The sequence below is a fragment of the Callionymus lyra genome, chromosome 4 (assembly GCF_982586985.1).
Source record: "Callionymus lyra chromosome 4, fCalLyr1.hap1.1, whole genome shotgun sequence".
Classification (NCBI taxonomy): Eukaryota; Metazoa; Chordata; class Actinopteri; order Syngnathiformes; family Callionymidae; genus Callionymus; species Callionymus lyra.
The window spans coordinates 31,807,443-31,821,662 of record NC_141821.1 but is presented as its reverse complement, the minus strand read 5'-3'; the positions used below and the strand labels follow the sequence as shown (position 1 = coordinate 31,821,662).

At 41.2% G+C, this 14,220-nt stretch overlaps 2 protein-coding genes across 3 annotated transcripts; one reads left to right on the top strand and one right to left on the bottom strand.

Annotated features, from left to right (window-relative positions):
* Positions 1 to 1,874: 1,874 nt before the first annotated feature.
* Positions 1,875 to 4,030, bottom strand: cyb5d1 (cytochrome b5 domain containing 1). Of its 2 annotated transcripts, none has more exons than XM_087789795.1 (5): positions 3,833 to 4,030; positions 2,926 to 3,070; positions 2,772 to 2,848; positions 2,489 to 2,707; positions 1,875 to 2,421 (listed from the first exon to the last, which is right to left on the bottom strand). In XM_087789795.1, exons 1-5 carry the CDS (start codon positions 3,857 to 3,859, stop codon positions 2,191 to 2,193), a joined length of 699 nt encoding a protein of 232 aa, XP_087645921.1. In that variant the 5' UTR covers positions 3,860 to 4,030; the 3' UTR covers positions 1,875 to 2,190. The 2 variants fall into 2 exon arrangements, with proteins under 2 accessions (XP_087645921.1, XP_087645922.1); XM_087789796.1 differs by lacking the exon at positions 3,833 to 4,030 and adding an exon at positions 3,228 to 3,822.
* An 85-nt stretch (positions 4,031 to 4,115) lies between these two features.
* plod3 (procollagen-lysine, 2-oxoglutarate 5-dioxygenase 3) lies at positions 4,116 to 13,678 on the top strand. The gene is made up of 18 exons (XM_087789794.1): positions 4,116 to 4,309; positions 6,667 to 6,758; positions 6,831 to 6,967; positions 7,376 to 7,539; positions 7,648 to 7,760; positions 8,941 to 9,004; positions 9,101 to 9,198; positions 9,277 to 9,378; positions 9,437 to 9,568; positions 9,652 to 9,773; positions 9,959 to 10,063; positions 10,480 to 10,605; positions 10,679 to 10,820; positions 10,888 to 11,073; positions 11,267 to 11,371; positions 11,428 to 11,574; positions 12,350 to 12,475; positions 12,708 to 13,678. The coding sequence occupies exons 1-18, from the start codon at positions 4,225 to 4,227 to the stop codon at positions 12,861 to 12,863; spliced, it is 2,202 nt and encodes a 733-aa protein (XP_087645920.1). The 5' UTR covers positions 4,116 to 4,224; the 3' UTR covers positions 12,864 to 13,678.
* Positions 13,679 to 14,220: the final 542 nt, after the last annotated feature.

Genomic DNA, 14,220 nt, shown 5'->3' with positions numbered 1-14,220 from the left:
CACTCAGCACCACATCTTGACAGAATTCTTTTTTTGCTAATTTACTAAAAAAGGAAAACTGAAAACCTGGACATGAGTATTCAGACCGCTTGCTCAGTATTGAGTAGAAGCACCTTTTTTGAGCTAGTACAGCCATGAGTCTTCTTGGGAATGATGCAACATGTTTTTCACTCCTGTATTTGGGGATCCTCTGACATTCTTCCTTGCAGAACATCTCCAGTTCTGTTGGATGGTGAACGTTGATGGACAGCCATTTTCAAGTCTCTCCAGAGATGTTCGATTGGGTTTAGGTCAGGGCTCTGGCTGGGTCATTCAAGACTGGTCACAGAGCGGTTCCGAAGCCAGTACTTTGTTATTTTAGCTGTGTGCTCAGGGTCATTGTCTTGACAGAAGGTGAACCTTCGGCCCAGTCTGTGGTCCTGAGCACTCTGGAAATGTTTTCTCTGTACATGGCCACATTCATCTTTCCTTCAATTGCAACCAGTCGTCCTGTCCCTGCAGCTAATAAACACCTCCATAGCATGAAGCTGCCACCACCATGTTCTGTTGGGATAGTACTGGGCAGGTGATGAGCAGTGCCTGGTTTTCTCCACACATACCTCTTAGAATTGAAGCCAAAGAGTTCAATACTCTTACACTGAGGAGATGCTTATGTCGGGTCACTCTGCCATTAAGCATCGATGGGTGGAGGCTGCAGTGATAGTTGACTTTCGGGAACTTTCTTCCATCTCCCACTGCATCTGTGGAGCTACAGTGATCTTTGGTTCTTCTTGGTTCCCAACAAGGCTCTTCTCCCACCATTGCTCAGTTTGGCTGTACGGCCACAGGTCTAGGAAGAGTTCTGCTCGACCCAAACTTCTTCCATTTAAGGATTATGGAGAACACTGTGCTCTTAGGAACCTTGAGTGCTGCAGACATTCTTCTGTAACCTTGATCTGTGCCACAGTTCTGTCTCTGAGCTCTTCAAGCAGTTCCTTGGACCTCATGATTCTGGTTTGCTCTGACTTGCATTGTGAGCATGCGTTTTGAACGTGTGTTTCATAATCAAGTCCAATCAGTTTATTAAACACAACTCGTCCCTTTGCGGCGTCCCAGACTGGCAGAGGAAGGAAGAGTCACCAGAGCAAGTGCGTGCAAGCGTTTGGAAGAATATGCCGACTTAGCATAAAAAGGACGGAACTGTTAACTGTTGGAAATGTTACATGATTGACACCACAACCATGTTTAAGATCCCACTTCTTCTTGTTAAGTTGTTGTCGGTACTGAACGACTTGATAATGAACTAGTAAGAGGCTTTTTATTATATTCAGAAATGGTACCAACATTGTCCTCAAAGGAAAAAGGTATTTTTATTTATGGCTTGAATATTGTATCTCAATGTTATTAATTAGTAAAGAATATTCATTTATTTCAATTTGTAAAATTGTAAAAAGAATATTATTATCATATTTTATTTGCTTTTTTATTTTTATTATCAGAATCACAAACGGCTTCATTGCTAATAGTGTTAAAAACAAAACAGGAATGTATGATGGTGAAGTGGAAAGAGCAACAGTGTGAAAAGAAAATCAATGATTTTCATTTTATAAAAACCTTATTTTTTTTAAACTTTTTCTCTCTTCTTATATTATTTCATTTCATCTTTTATTGAACCTACTCTGCACAATTCACACTGAATATCTTTTCCATTTTTTCCTGTTTATGTAATCGTTTTCCGCTAAAATGTATGGCCTGACTCAAGTTTTTGTCCTCAATTTTGTAGGCAGCTTTGATCAATATACCAGTTGTGTTATCAATAATTATTTTATGAATGTGTTTGGTTTATCGCCCCATAAAGTCGAGTCTGCTAGTCAAAGACAATAAGAGTGAGTCAGTAGCTTGTGAGGTGCTAAATCGGAGTTAAGAACACATCAAAAGTGGTTTATTTTTCCAACGGTGTTCATGTGCAGTTTTCACATTGAACTTGGAACCAAAAGAGACCACACTCATGTCATTTGGACGGCTCGGCCAACACTAGATGACATCATGATAGATGGCTTTGGAGTCCAATTGCTTTTTAAAAACACAAATAGTATCAAGTCCTTATGAGTTCCTTTTCAGCAGCTATTTCACAAGAATCAAAGTGTTCAATGTCCACGTGTGATAACACACATTCCTTCGCTTCTATATTAATATCTATGAGGTCAGGGTTCATCCCTCCGTCAGATCGTCGTTAAAGTGCAGCAGGATCGCGGGGGTGAAGAGGTCACGGTCCAAGCGCAGCTGCTCCATTTCCAGGTCTTGGTCGGGGATATTGTTTTCACAGAGCGTCCTGCTCATGTCCAGACTTGTGCCCTCATACTTCCATGTGTAGCTGCTGGCGTGTGAGTTGTAATGGAGGTAACGCTTCAGAATCTCCTCCAGGGTTTCCTCGGTACACACCTGAGAGTCGTGAACAGACGTGAAACTTCGTGGATGTGTTTAATCAGGAGGAGCTGGCGCTGGTTACCTGCAGCCGCTGCTCCTGAGACGTCAGGGTGTTGATGACCCGGATCCACCTCGTCTTCGCCGTCAGGCGGCCGACCACGTATCGCTCATCTTTCCACCAGGGTGGGCCGACATCGGTGGCCCAGTCGGAGCGAGGGCCAGCAGGGGGGACGTGCAGAAATCGCCCTCTGGGAGTGTAGTAGCTCACACAGTTTGTCAGAGGGTGAATGTAGGTCTGCAACTGCACATCAGAGACCAGAATGTGAATCGACCCGAAGCTCACCAGACGCGTTTGAGATACTTACATCTTTGGTCTCTACATCAAACCAGCTGCTGATATCTTTGCCTGCAAACTCCAGAACGGGCACCAACAGAGGGTCATCTGTAAAGAGTGACACATTTATATTATGTTGCTGTCAAGAACTGTAAAAGGTTTCCGCATCAGGGAGGGAGACAGACCTTTGTGTTTCATTGCCAGCGGGGTGAGGTCACACACCTTCCCCAGGTAGGACACCCACAGGTCAGTGGCGGTGTTATGAGCTGCTACCTGCGTGGGTGTGTAGAAGTTAGGCCTCTTCTCTTTTCGCTCATCCTCAGCAGCGCCCTGAACACAATATGGCTCACTCAGACAGAGGTGTAAAGAACAAACACTACTTCTGTTATGACAAAGACTGCGTGGATTGACATATTTAATACACAGCTACTTTGTTTATTTTTGAATTGAATATACAATCGATTGTTTTCTTACCTTTAAAACTCACCATTCTATTACGTGTTTACTCTTCCTTGGTGGTGGTTAAATGTTGGTCAGCTAGGATGAGCACTTACTTACTGTGCAGATGTTTTGAAAGCTCACTGATCAAAACAACTATGGTTGATGTTGGACTTTATATTTAAGGATTGTCTTTCATCTTTACATGTTGTCACGCTTTAAAGTACATAGAAATAGCCCGAAAACAAATCGTCGCAGTTGTGTTTTAGGACTAATTTATGTTGTGCTGATGGTTAGAGCTCGGCTGGTTGTCATGGTGATTCAACAACAACTGACAACCGACACATCGAAAGCGCGTCTAAATGCACTTGCTTGCTTTAATACATGTCTATTGCATTTTATATTGCATGTTATCCTGGTTTACCGTTATCTTTAACGGAGTTAAAATTTTCGATTTATTCACAGAGAATGGAAAGACTTTTTTTTTCTTTATCCGCAAATCGTTAATGACAAATGGGTTTTGTCATTCAGAACTATAATAAGACAAATCCTGCATTACGATTTTTAACTTATGCGCTAATAAGTTGCTGCACCGATGTGGGTTGGCCCACAAATAAAGAGGTGAGGTTTATGAATTTGAAATGTCCGCCCTACCCTCACTTCCTCTCCTGTGGAATGCATCAGACGTGGCAAACTTTAGCCTTTTCAAGAACTTTCTATGGCTCCGGGCCCCTAATATTCACCAGCAACGCTGCAGCGCTCTATCCAAATGTCGTCTTGTGATTGGCTGTTCGGGGAAAGCAGTGCCTCGCCCATTTGTTCAAACGACTGTCAATCAGTGCAGACTCTCTTATCATTGGTTACCGGGATGTCGGCGATCGAGCCTCTCTTGTGTTGACATCCTTCTTTTCGCTGCCAGAACGGGTGATCTCGCGATACTTGCCGTCGTTCACATCGTGAGGAGATTTGATGGAGAGCAGGGTCAGACGAGTACAAGCCAAAGTTTAGAGTTTTCGCAGGACTTGTGTCGATAAATAAACGGCGACATGTCTTCGTTTAGTATCCTGTGCCTGGCGACCCTCGCCCTCCTCCGCAGCTCCGCTTTGGCAGAACAGCGGAAGCTCTCTCCAGGTAAGGCCGCTCCAGAGGGTCTCCTTCCCGGCCAGGCGGACCACCCTGTCCCGCTGGAGCTTCCGGGCTTCTCTTCCTCGCGACTTATGTGTGAAATCCTAGTTTATTACGCAGTCTTTACCCTTCGACACTCGACTACAGCTAGCGGGTTAGCGTTTACTTGTGGTTTATTCCGTTAGTTAAACTTTCCAATTTACATCATGGCTTGAAGTTATGCGGTCAACTAGCTTCTCTCATCTGCCCGCCGCTCTTCCTACGTGTCCGCGCATCCATTAGTGATTTGACCACAGCTGGGACTTCCTGTCATGTTTGAGATGCAGCCATAGATCCATCTGGCAAGTCTTGGCCACTTACCTAATATAATGAATACAATACAGTTACTGTCAAATCCAAACAGTTTTTTTTTTTAAGAAACTCTTTCCTAGTCAATATTTTAGAGTTTATATTTGTCAACCATGCAAATATAAACATCTACTAAAATGGAATCAATGTGTACATCTAAGTAGATTTTATTTGTTTGACATGTCAAATTAATATATTTAAATGGGGGGAATTAAAAGTTTCAGTTTAAGTTATCAGAATCTTAAATTGATTGAAACCTAAAAGATGCATGCAAGTAAAAAAAATATATATATATACAATGTACAAAAATAGCTAAGCACAAATGTAAAGTAATATAGAAACACATCTGTGTGAAAATGCTTGTGTAAACATGAACAATCGTGTGTGCAGCCTACTCCCATCAGTATGTGTGAATGGCTGTCAAAAGCACTACCGAATTTCCCCTCGCGGGACAAATAAGGGATTCTAAACAAAACCTGAGATATTTGCTGACTAAAAGTTTTTTAGCTCCTAGTGTGGACGTGAGTGATATAAACGTAACATTGCTTTGCTTTTAAGATCATTTCTTATAATTGATTCATCACTGTATAGCTTACATGTTGACTTTGTGTAGGTTTAGACAGCTGTGTTTGGATACACGAGTGTGTCTGTGTTTGTATGAGCACCAGGAGGAGGGTTAAGCCCAAAAAGATCATCCTTGTTCTGAAAACTGAGGAAAATATTTAACCTTTGAATGTGGCATTCTTATTTGGATGACGCTTCATCAACAGATTGAATACTGAAGTCATTTTGAGTGGTTTCTTTTTATTCAGCGTGGTCATTTAAATAGTGATGGTAGGAAACTCTTTTTAGTTTATTTATTAATGATGAGATGTTTTCAATTTGCAAAATTCAGCAGGATAAACTATTAGGTAGTAAAATACCACTACACCGTGTAATAATAACAAACTACTTGACATACTGGTTTAAATGCTAGTTTATTGACTTAATAACACTGCTTAGTCTAAAATAGCATCCCTCACCAAGTGCAGTTTGTCACCTCTGCTCTTGTCAGATGTATTCCCTCATCTTCCCAGTAACTTGCCCACATCCACCCAAAGTGGACCTCTGCCTATTTAAAGTCCAGTTTCACACCCTCTGTTTAACCGAGCAGTGCAATTGTGAGACCTCGGAGTGCTTTTTAACAGCCTGGCTGTGTAGAGCTGTGCTACCCACAGAGAGTCTGTTGGGGTTTCCTAAATGTTATCCAAAGATAGCCTAAGGAATAAATAAACCAATGAATTAAAATGTATTTAATTGATCAGTGTGAGCCTATGAGTGAAGGATGGTTAATATCCTCAATAAAGTTGTCAGTTGTGGGTTGCTTTGACTGTATTTCAAACACACATGGTCTTGTGTGTACCTGAGAAAATTGTGATCAATCTGACTTGTTTTTTCCACATCCCCTCCCCCTCCAACCTTGGTGACCCCTCTTTGGAATTCTCCAGGAATTCTACCAACCAGATTTCCTTGACATCCTCCCGACAGACTCTAGTTTACTGTCGTTTACTTTGTCGTTGCTATCAAATGTTAATGTCTTTGACGGCACCACAATAAAAAACATTTGATATTTTTGGTTTGTTTAAAGTTCTATGCTCTACCATGTAGATAACACTTCCAGAATCTGGGACCTTGAAACTTTTCCACATTATCAAATAGTCTCTTACTGCTTTTCCTCATGGTCTCTGAGCTGATCAAGGTTAATATTTCCATAATTGTCTCTCATTTTAGAGACAAAGCTTCTCTTGTGATGCCTTTCTGAATATGCTGGTGTGTTGTTTGTTGCTAGGCACTTTACAAATAAAAATACCTTACTTACTTATGTATGCTACTAAACATGTTGAAGCGGAGCTAGAAGGGTTCAAATCGTTCTATACAGCTAAGATTTGAGAATGCAATAAGATCTGTGCTGATGTAAATGTGCTGCACCGTGAAGAGAGTTTCTAAAGTGTACCATTTTTTTTTTTTTTTCACAGAAAACCTTTTGGTGATCACCGCAGCCACGGAGGCGACTGACGGCTACATGCGGTTCATGAGGACGGCCAAAGAGTTCAATTACACTGTGAAGGTGACTTTACCTCTCACGTGAGACACCTCCAGTTTAAATGTGGATTTTGGTTGATATTGGTGGTGTGTGCAGGTCTTGGGTCTGGGTGAGGACTGGAAAGGAGGGGATATCGCTCGCACTGTGGGAGGAGGTCAAAAGGTCAGGTGGCTGAAGAAGGAGCTGCTGAAACACGCTGACAACGAAGATCTGCTTATCTTGTTCGTGGACAGGTAAAGTCTTGTCATGTTCTGCTTCACGGCTTGTTGTGGTCACACATCCCATCACACTCGCATCCACACCTCAATTTTTATTACCTTGTTGATTGTCCTATGGACGAAATTGGAGACTCTTGTCCTACTTGGATCCTGTTTCAAAGTTTAAACCACAAAAGGCTGTGAAATGGGTTATTGTGCTTAGAATTACACACACTCGTGCACACATTTCTGGTCACTTCATACATGATCATGAGATACACTTGAAATTTGAAAATAAATCAATGATCTGCATTTTCAGGGTATTTGTCATCATTTTTAATAGAACTATTTATTACCGTTATTTAGAAATCTCTTTCAATGTTATCAAGAAATTGAAACGGAAACGAAGAGTTCACATCATCTCCACCTTACGTCTCTCTCCAGCTACGATGTGATCTTTGCGTCGGGTCCCGAGGAGCTGCTGCACAAGTTTTCTCGCCTGGGGCACAGAGTGGTCTTTTCAGCTGAGGGTTTTTGCTGGCCCGACCAGAGACTAGCCTCCAAATACCCCCAAGTGAATTCTGGGAAACGCTACCTCAACTCAGGAGGTGAGGGACAAGGAGTGTTGTCAAACCAGCATGTTCCCAGAGCTTCTAATGGGTTGGCTCTGCGGTCTGTATTTTAAAACTTGTCTGTATGTGTTTGTTTGTTTTCAGGGTTCATTGGTTACGCTAAAGAACTCAGTAACCTTGTCCAGCAGTGGAAGTTTAAAGACAACGATGACGACCAGCTCTTCTACACCAAGATCTACCTGGACAAGGCACAGCGGGTAAACCTGACAGATCATGACTAAATGACAAGAGCTCAGCCAGAGTTCGCACACGCACACGCACACGCACACGCACACACGCACACGATAGACGTCCTCGGACGCCCACACAGGTCTGTGCAGCTGCTCACAGTCAAGTTTGGGAACAAGTCCCAGCATTCCTGTTCATTCAGCTGAAATGAAAAAAAAATGTTCTGTTAACCCTTTGTTGTCATATATTGATTGACATAATCCATGTCTGTTATTGTTAGTCAAAACTCTAGAAATACATTTTTTAGATCTGTTTAATGGCAAATATTAATAAAAAAAATATTTATTGTTGCGCCTGTTGTTGAGCCTATCGTAGCCTCTTACATGTTACCTTTTAAAATAATCTGTCAGGTCATCTTTCTGGTTATAGTAACTGTATATTACTATATTTAGCAACTGACTTCACCACTTTTTTACTTTTTGGTCAAAAAATCTATACTTAATGACTTTATTTTGGGTAGCTTTTTAATCTCCGCTTGAAAGTGTTGGGAGACAAATATAATTTTGATTAACGGCGCTCAAACAAATGTTGTCACATACCCAAGAACCCTAAACTTAGGTGAATTATTTAATATTAATTAGACGTTTTATAAACTACAGGTTGCTGTTGGCATAACCTTGTAACCATTGTGAACATCAAACGTGTCTTTATAAAAGGTAACCCCGGAAAAAACCCTCCGTAATCAAAACCAATTTGTGGTAACTAAGAACAATGATTATGAAATCACACTCGGTCTTCACTGAAGGAGCCGCCCAGTGATGCTCGAGTCTTGTGTTTCATCATGACTCGGCATAGTTTTACCTTGTTTGGCATTTAAAGGATGCAGTTGTTACGTCATTACGTTTACAATGTCGCTGCTGCATCTATGTTAAATCAAAGTGTTTACATTCTAAATATAACCCTGGTTTTGATACTTTACTCACACAAGCATGTCAAACTGTAATGTGAGGACAATGTTTTGGAATAGTTTATTCAGGATGTGCTTTGTAGACTCTTGTTTCCTTATTTATTCAGGTGTTCTGATTGATTAGTTAATGTTCATATACTGTTTATTATATTGAACTAAATGACAAAAGTCTCTCGTCATTGGATTTTAATGTTGCTGATGTCGAGATGGTCAAGTGTGAAGGTTTCATGTTTTGTCACCAGACAAAGTTCAACATCACCTTGGATCATCGTTCCAGAATCTTCCAGAACCTGAATGGAGCTGTTGGTAAGACTCCTTACTTGTTGAGGTCATCACCTGAGAAGGTTGAAGATCATTTGCTCCTTCTGATGATGAAATAACTTTGTTTAATGTCTTTTGTAGATGAAGTGGTGCTGAAGTTCGAGCAAGCGAAAGTCAGGACCAGGAACGTTGCATTCGACACACTACCTGTGATCATCCATGGAAACGGGCCAACCAAGGTGACTCTTCACTGACTGCTTAAGCTTGTTAGATTCACCTTGAGTTGCTAAATTTTGTGTGTGTGTGCGTGTTTGCAGCTGCAGCTCAACTACCTGAGTAACTACGTTCCGACCGCATGGACGTATGAGAACGGCTGTGGGGTTTGTGATGACGACCTGCTGCTCTTGAACGACGCCCCTGTACGTTGTCGCTTGTTGTTTTGTGTCGCCCAGGTTTTTTAAATGTGTTTGTGCTCAGGATGAAGAAATGCCTCTGGTTTACATCGCCGTTTTTATCGAGCACGCCACGCCGTTCATGGAGGAGTTCCTGGAGCGACTGTCCACGCTCAACTACCCCATAGACAGGATTCATCTGTTCATCCACAACAATGTAGGATCAGCTCCAAACCAAACGACTTCATGCCTGAGTTACACGCCGACATCCTGCTCTCAAACATGACTGCTGTTTTCCAGGTGGTATATCACGAACAGCACATCCAAAAGTTCTGGGAGAAGTACCGGGCTTTGTTCCCTGACGCAGTCCTGGTTGGACCAGAGGAGAATCTGAGCGAGGACAAGGCCAGAAACATGGCAGTGTGAGTGCAGCACCGCGTGCTTTCAGTAATTATGACCCTGTAGTTGGGCTGAAAGGAACATTTTGAGGGACAAACTCTAATTAAAGGCTTGTGTCAAAACTGTAAGAACCTCAAAGACGACGTTGCTGTTTACTTCAGGCATGACTCGAGTTGAATATCCATAGTTGATCTATTTGTGTTTGCAGGGAGGCGTGTAAGAAAGACCCAAAGTGCGACTACTACTTCAGCATGGACTCTGAGGTTGCCTTGACAAACCCCGACACTCTGAGGATTCTTATTGAAGAGAACAAGTAAGGCAGGAGTGTCAAAATCGATCACACATGGGGCCAAAATCCTTTCATCACTGACTATGTCTAAGTGCCATAATATTTTTTTATGTGGAGGCTGAATTCATCTTACTTACAGTATGTGTTTGTCCTCCTCTACCAAACTCTTACAAAATAATTATTTTATTTCAACATTTTTGATGTTATTGGAAGCCTCTCTATATTTGTGGACATCCATAATCTCTTTTCCTCATTTTATCTTGATGATAAAATGATCTGATTTGAGCCAACCATCCGGCAGGCCACATGTAACTTGGCGGCCATATTTGACGCATGTGAAGTAAGGGTTGCGATTTTAGCTAATTGACCCTTTAAACCAAATCCATATTCCTGACAGTAGGATTGTGTTGAGGAGATGTCACAGTGTTGCTCTTTCTCAGGGCCGTCATCGCACCCATGCTGTCCAAACATGGGAAGCTTTGGAGTAACTTTTGGGGTGCTCTGAGTCCCGAAGGCTATTACTCTCGATCTGAAGACTACATTGAGATCGTGCAGTCCAAGAGGGTGTGAGTGTTCCGCTCGGTCCATCTGGGTTGGTCAGGTGACTGCTGGATAAGTGGTTCATGTCTGTGTTTGCAGAGGTCTGTGGAACGTTCCCTATATTAGCCAAGCGTACCTCATCAAGGGCAGCGTGCTCAAGTCCAAACTGGCACAGGTCAGCATGTACGTGAGTGAGGGCATGGACCCGGACATGATCTTCTGCAGGCAAATCAGAGACCAGGTGAGCGCCACCTTCAGGTTCTGTTGGCACCATCTACAGGACTAATTCAAACCGTTTACATCCACAGGGTATTTTCATGTTCGTCTCCAACCGTGACGAGTTCGGTCGTCTAGTGTCCTCGGCGAACTTCAACACATCTCGCCTGCACCCCGACATGTGGCAGATCTTCGACAACCCGGTGGACTGGAAGGAGAAATACATTAATGAAAATTACTCAAAGATCTTTGAAGATGAGAAGAACTTTGTGGAGCAGGTGTGTATTCCTTTTTGTTAAATCTAAGAAAGTTTAGGCTATACATGAAACAATTACTCTACTGTCTAATGACAAAAAGTCTGTTGGCAAAATCTTTCTTGAGTGTTTCTCAATTAATATTGGTACAATCATGTCCAGAGCTAAAACAACATGTGTACTTGTTAAATATAGTTTGTTGTTGTGTGTTCAAAAGCCTTGTCCAGATGTCTACTGGTTCCCGACCTTCTCGGAGAAGATGTGTGACCACCTGGTGGAGACCATGGAGGACAACGGCCAGTGGTCCGGAGGCAAACACAAGGTAACCTCAGTTCCTGTGCGGTTTGTTCAGGGACTCTAAACATGTTTGGCCTTCAGGACGAGCGACTGGCTGGCGGCTACGAGAACGTTCCGACCGTGGACATCCACATGAACCAGATCGGCTTTGAGAAAGAGTGGCTCAAGTTCCTCAAGGACTATGTCACCCCAGTCACGGAGAAACTCTACCCAGGCTACTACCCTAAGGTACTACTACTGTAACTGATAATTGTCAATGGTAGTGCTACCTTGTCATGCATCTTAGAGGAGGTCAATTTGCGTAATTGTGTCTTCGCCTCTTTCTTGATGTCGTCGGTGGTCAATCGGCGAGTTTCATGTTTGATTGCGCAAACTGAATAATTGTCGGAGCGCTTTATTCCCAGTTTAACTGCTTTCACGTTTTTTTTGTCACCACAAGATCTCACTCGACAAAACTCCCTTGCAAAACATCTAATGCAATCCTGGAATCCCTTTAATAATATACATTATATTAACTCTAAGTCTACGATATATGTTTTGAATTGATTGTTTTGCACATATTTATTGACATTTTTTGTCACTTCCACGATAACTTCATTATGTTTCATAATGTTTAATTATGTTATTTATTACCAACCTTTTTTAAATCAAGGAAATATAAAGCAAGTTATGGCCTTTTGAAAGTAGAATTTATATTGAACCCTATTAATCCATAACTTTCTTAATATTTATCACAGGACACTGATACTTATATTCCTTGAACTCTCTTTAGACGACTTGTATGATAATACATCAAAATCAATTAATCTTTTAATAAATTGACAAAAATACCTAGTCAAGTGAATTTTAGGAGTTTTAGGAGCTCTAATCTTATCTAATCCTCGACTGTTGCTTCTGTTCCTAGTTTCTCCTGTAGCTTGTGTCAATCGAATCCATACGCTTTGTTTTATTATACGAGTTTTTGGTGAGAACAGTCTTTGATTAAGGTGTTCTACTCTTTCAGGCTCAAGCCATTATGAATTTTGTGGTGCGTTATCGCCCTGATGAGCAGCCATCTCTACGGCCGCATCACGACTCGTCCACCTTCACCATCAACATCGCCCTCAACAACAAAAATGTGGACTACGAGGTAACGTGCTGTTTTACACTAGAAAGACACGCTGGCTTTACACAGAAGAAAGAAAACAAAAAAAAACACAATTTCAATAAATCAATAAAGTTTTACCTTACCTTACCTTACCTTAAGAAATAATTGTTTAATGGTTCTGGTGCTTAAACTAAGTGCTGATACTTCCCCTGCTCATACCTCAATTGCTAGTTCTTTTTTGTTTGAGTAAGTGTCTTTGTCTATGTTGAAACAGGGTGGTGGCTGCAGGTTCCTTCGCTATGACTGTAACGTAGAATCTCCAAGGAAGGGCTGGTCCTTCATGCATCCTGGCCGCCTGACTCACTACCACGAGGGCCTTCCAACAACGAGGGGGACGAGGTACATCATGGTGTCCTTTGTAGACCCGTAGAATCCACTGAGAAACTGAGAGACTTGAGGACGTGATGACTTGTTGCATCGTATCGGGACGCTTCCTACACAGACCGGATATATAGAGTTGGATTGCGTTGGTGAAACTACAGAATGCTCCTCCAACATATATTTCGTGACCACCAGGTGGCAGCACTCATTCTTCATAGAAACTTTATTGACGATACTTGGGGGTTTTTGTTTTAATCAAATGAACTTTGTCATTCTTGAATAGAATCTACATGAAAACTATGAGAGAAATGTGAGGTTTTAGATGAAAAGCCTTTGAAATGCAATAATTATTTTAATCACATGTTTGCCTTTTTCTATTTCAAAGTTGGAATCTATGCAGCGGAACAATGTTTTTACGTGTGTGCATGCATGCGTGTTTGTGGGTGCAGTGCATGAATACATGTGTCTTCAATGTGTGAGTCCCTTCTTCTAACACTCCAGATCTAAGGATATTGCCAAGTTGAAGAGTGAACCAGGTTTTCTGTCTCACTGAAATATTCAAGGACAGGCGACACTAAATGGTTTCAGATGAAATTGTGTTTTGAATTTATTTCAATTTGAATCGTCTGAAAGTGTGTTACTTGAGGCTTTATACGTTTCTGACAGAGATCCTTTTCTATTTTCTTAGTGTTATTCTTTCCGAAGTTCTGTGTCTCACTATTTATATTTAAATGAAAAACAATTTTTGTAACGAAAGCTGTTTGGTTTCCACCTCTTATGTGCCTGTTGATGACTGATTGTTTAAACTGCATTAAATTATTTGTTCAAGATAGAGTAAATAATAAAGTTTTTGGATCTAAACAACCATTTTGTATTTTTTGATATCATTTCCATCTGCATTCTAACCTTTGATGCAGGTCGTTCTGAAAATACAGTTGGGAGGTCAATGAATTTGGATTACAATCATCAAGGATGTTTTGTTTCCCAGTAAATACTCAAATAATTGAAGAGCCTTTTTATTTGAGTTCACTGTTCACATCATTAGAAAGTGTATTCAATGGTTTGATTTAATGTTATAGATGTATTTTACATATGTAGGAATTTGTTTTAGCAGTGCGTTTGTGTTTCTGAAGCCTTTGTTATTTTTTAGAATTCAGTTTTAATGAGAAAAACTGAACCTATTTATGAAATTGAATTACGCAGCACTGGGTAGTTTTGGTACCTTTTATATTTTTGTACTAAAAAAACTTGTGATGACATATCAACTTAAAACTAGTTTAATGACTCGTATACTGTGACTTGAGGTGTTTTGTGTGATTTTTATTTTCAAAAGTTCTTGGGGATGGTGTGAACATGCTACATATTGCGCTGGTTGTGGTGGGGAGACTCAAAAACAAAGTTAAAGT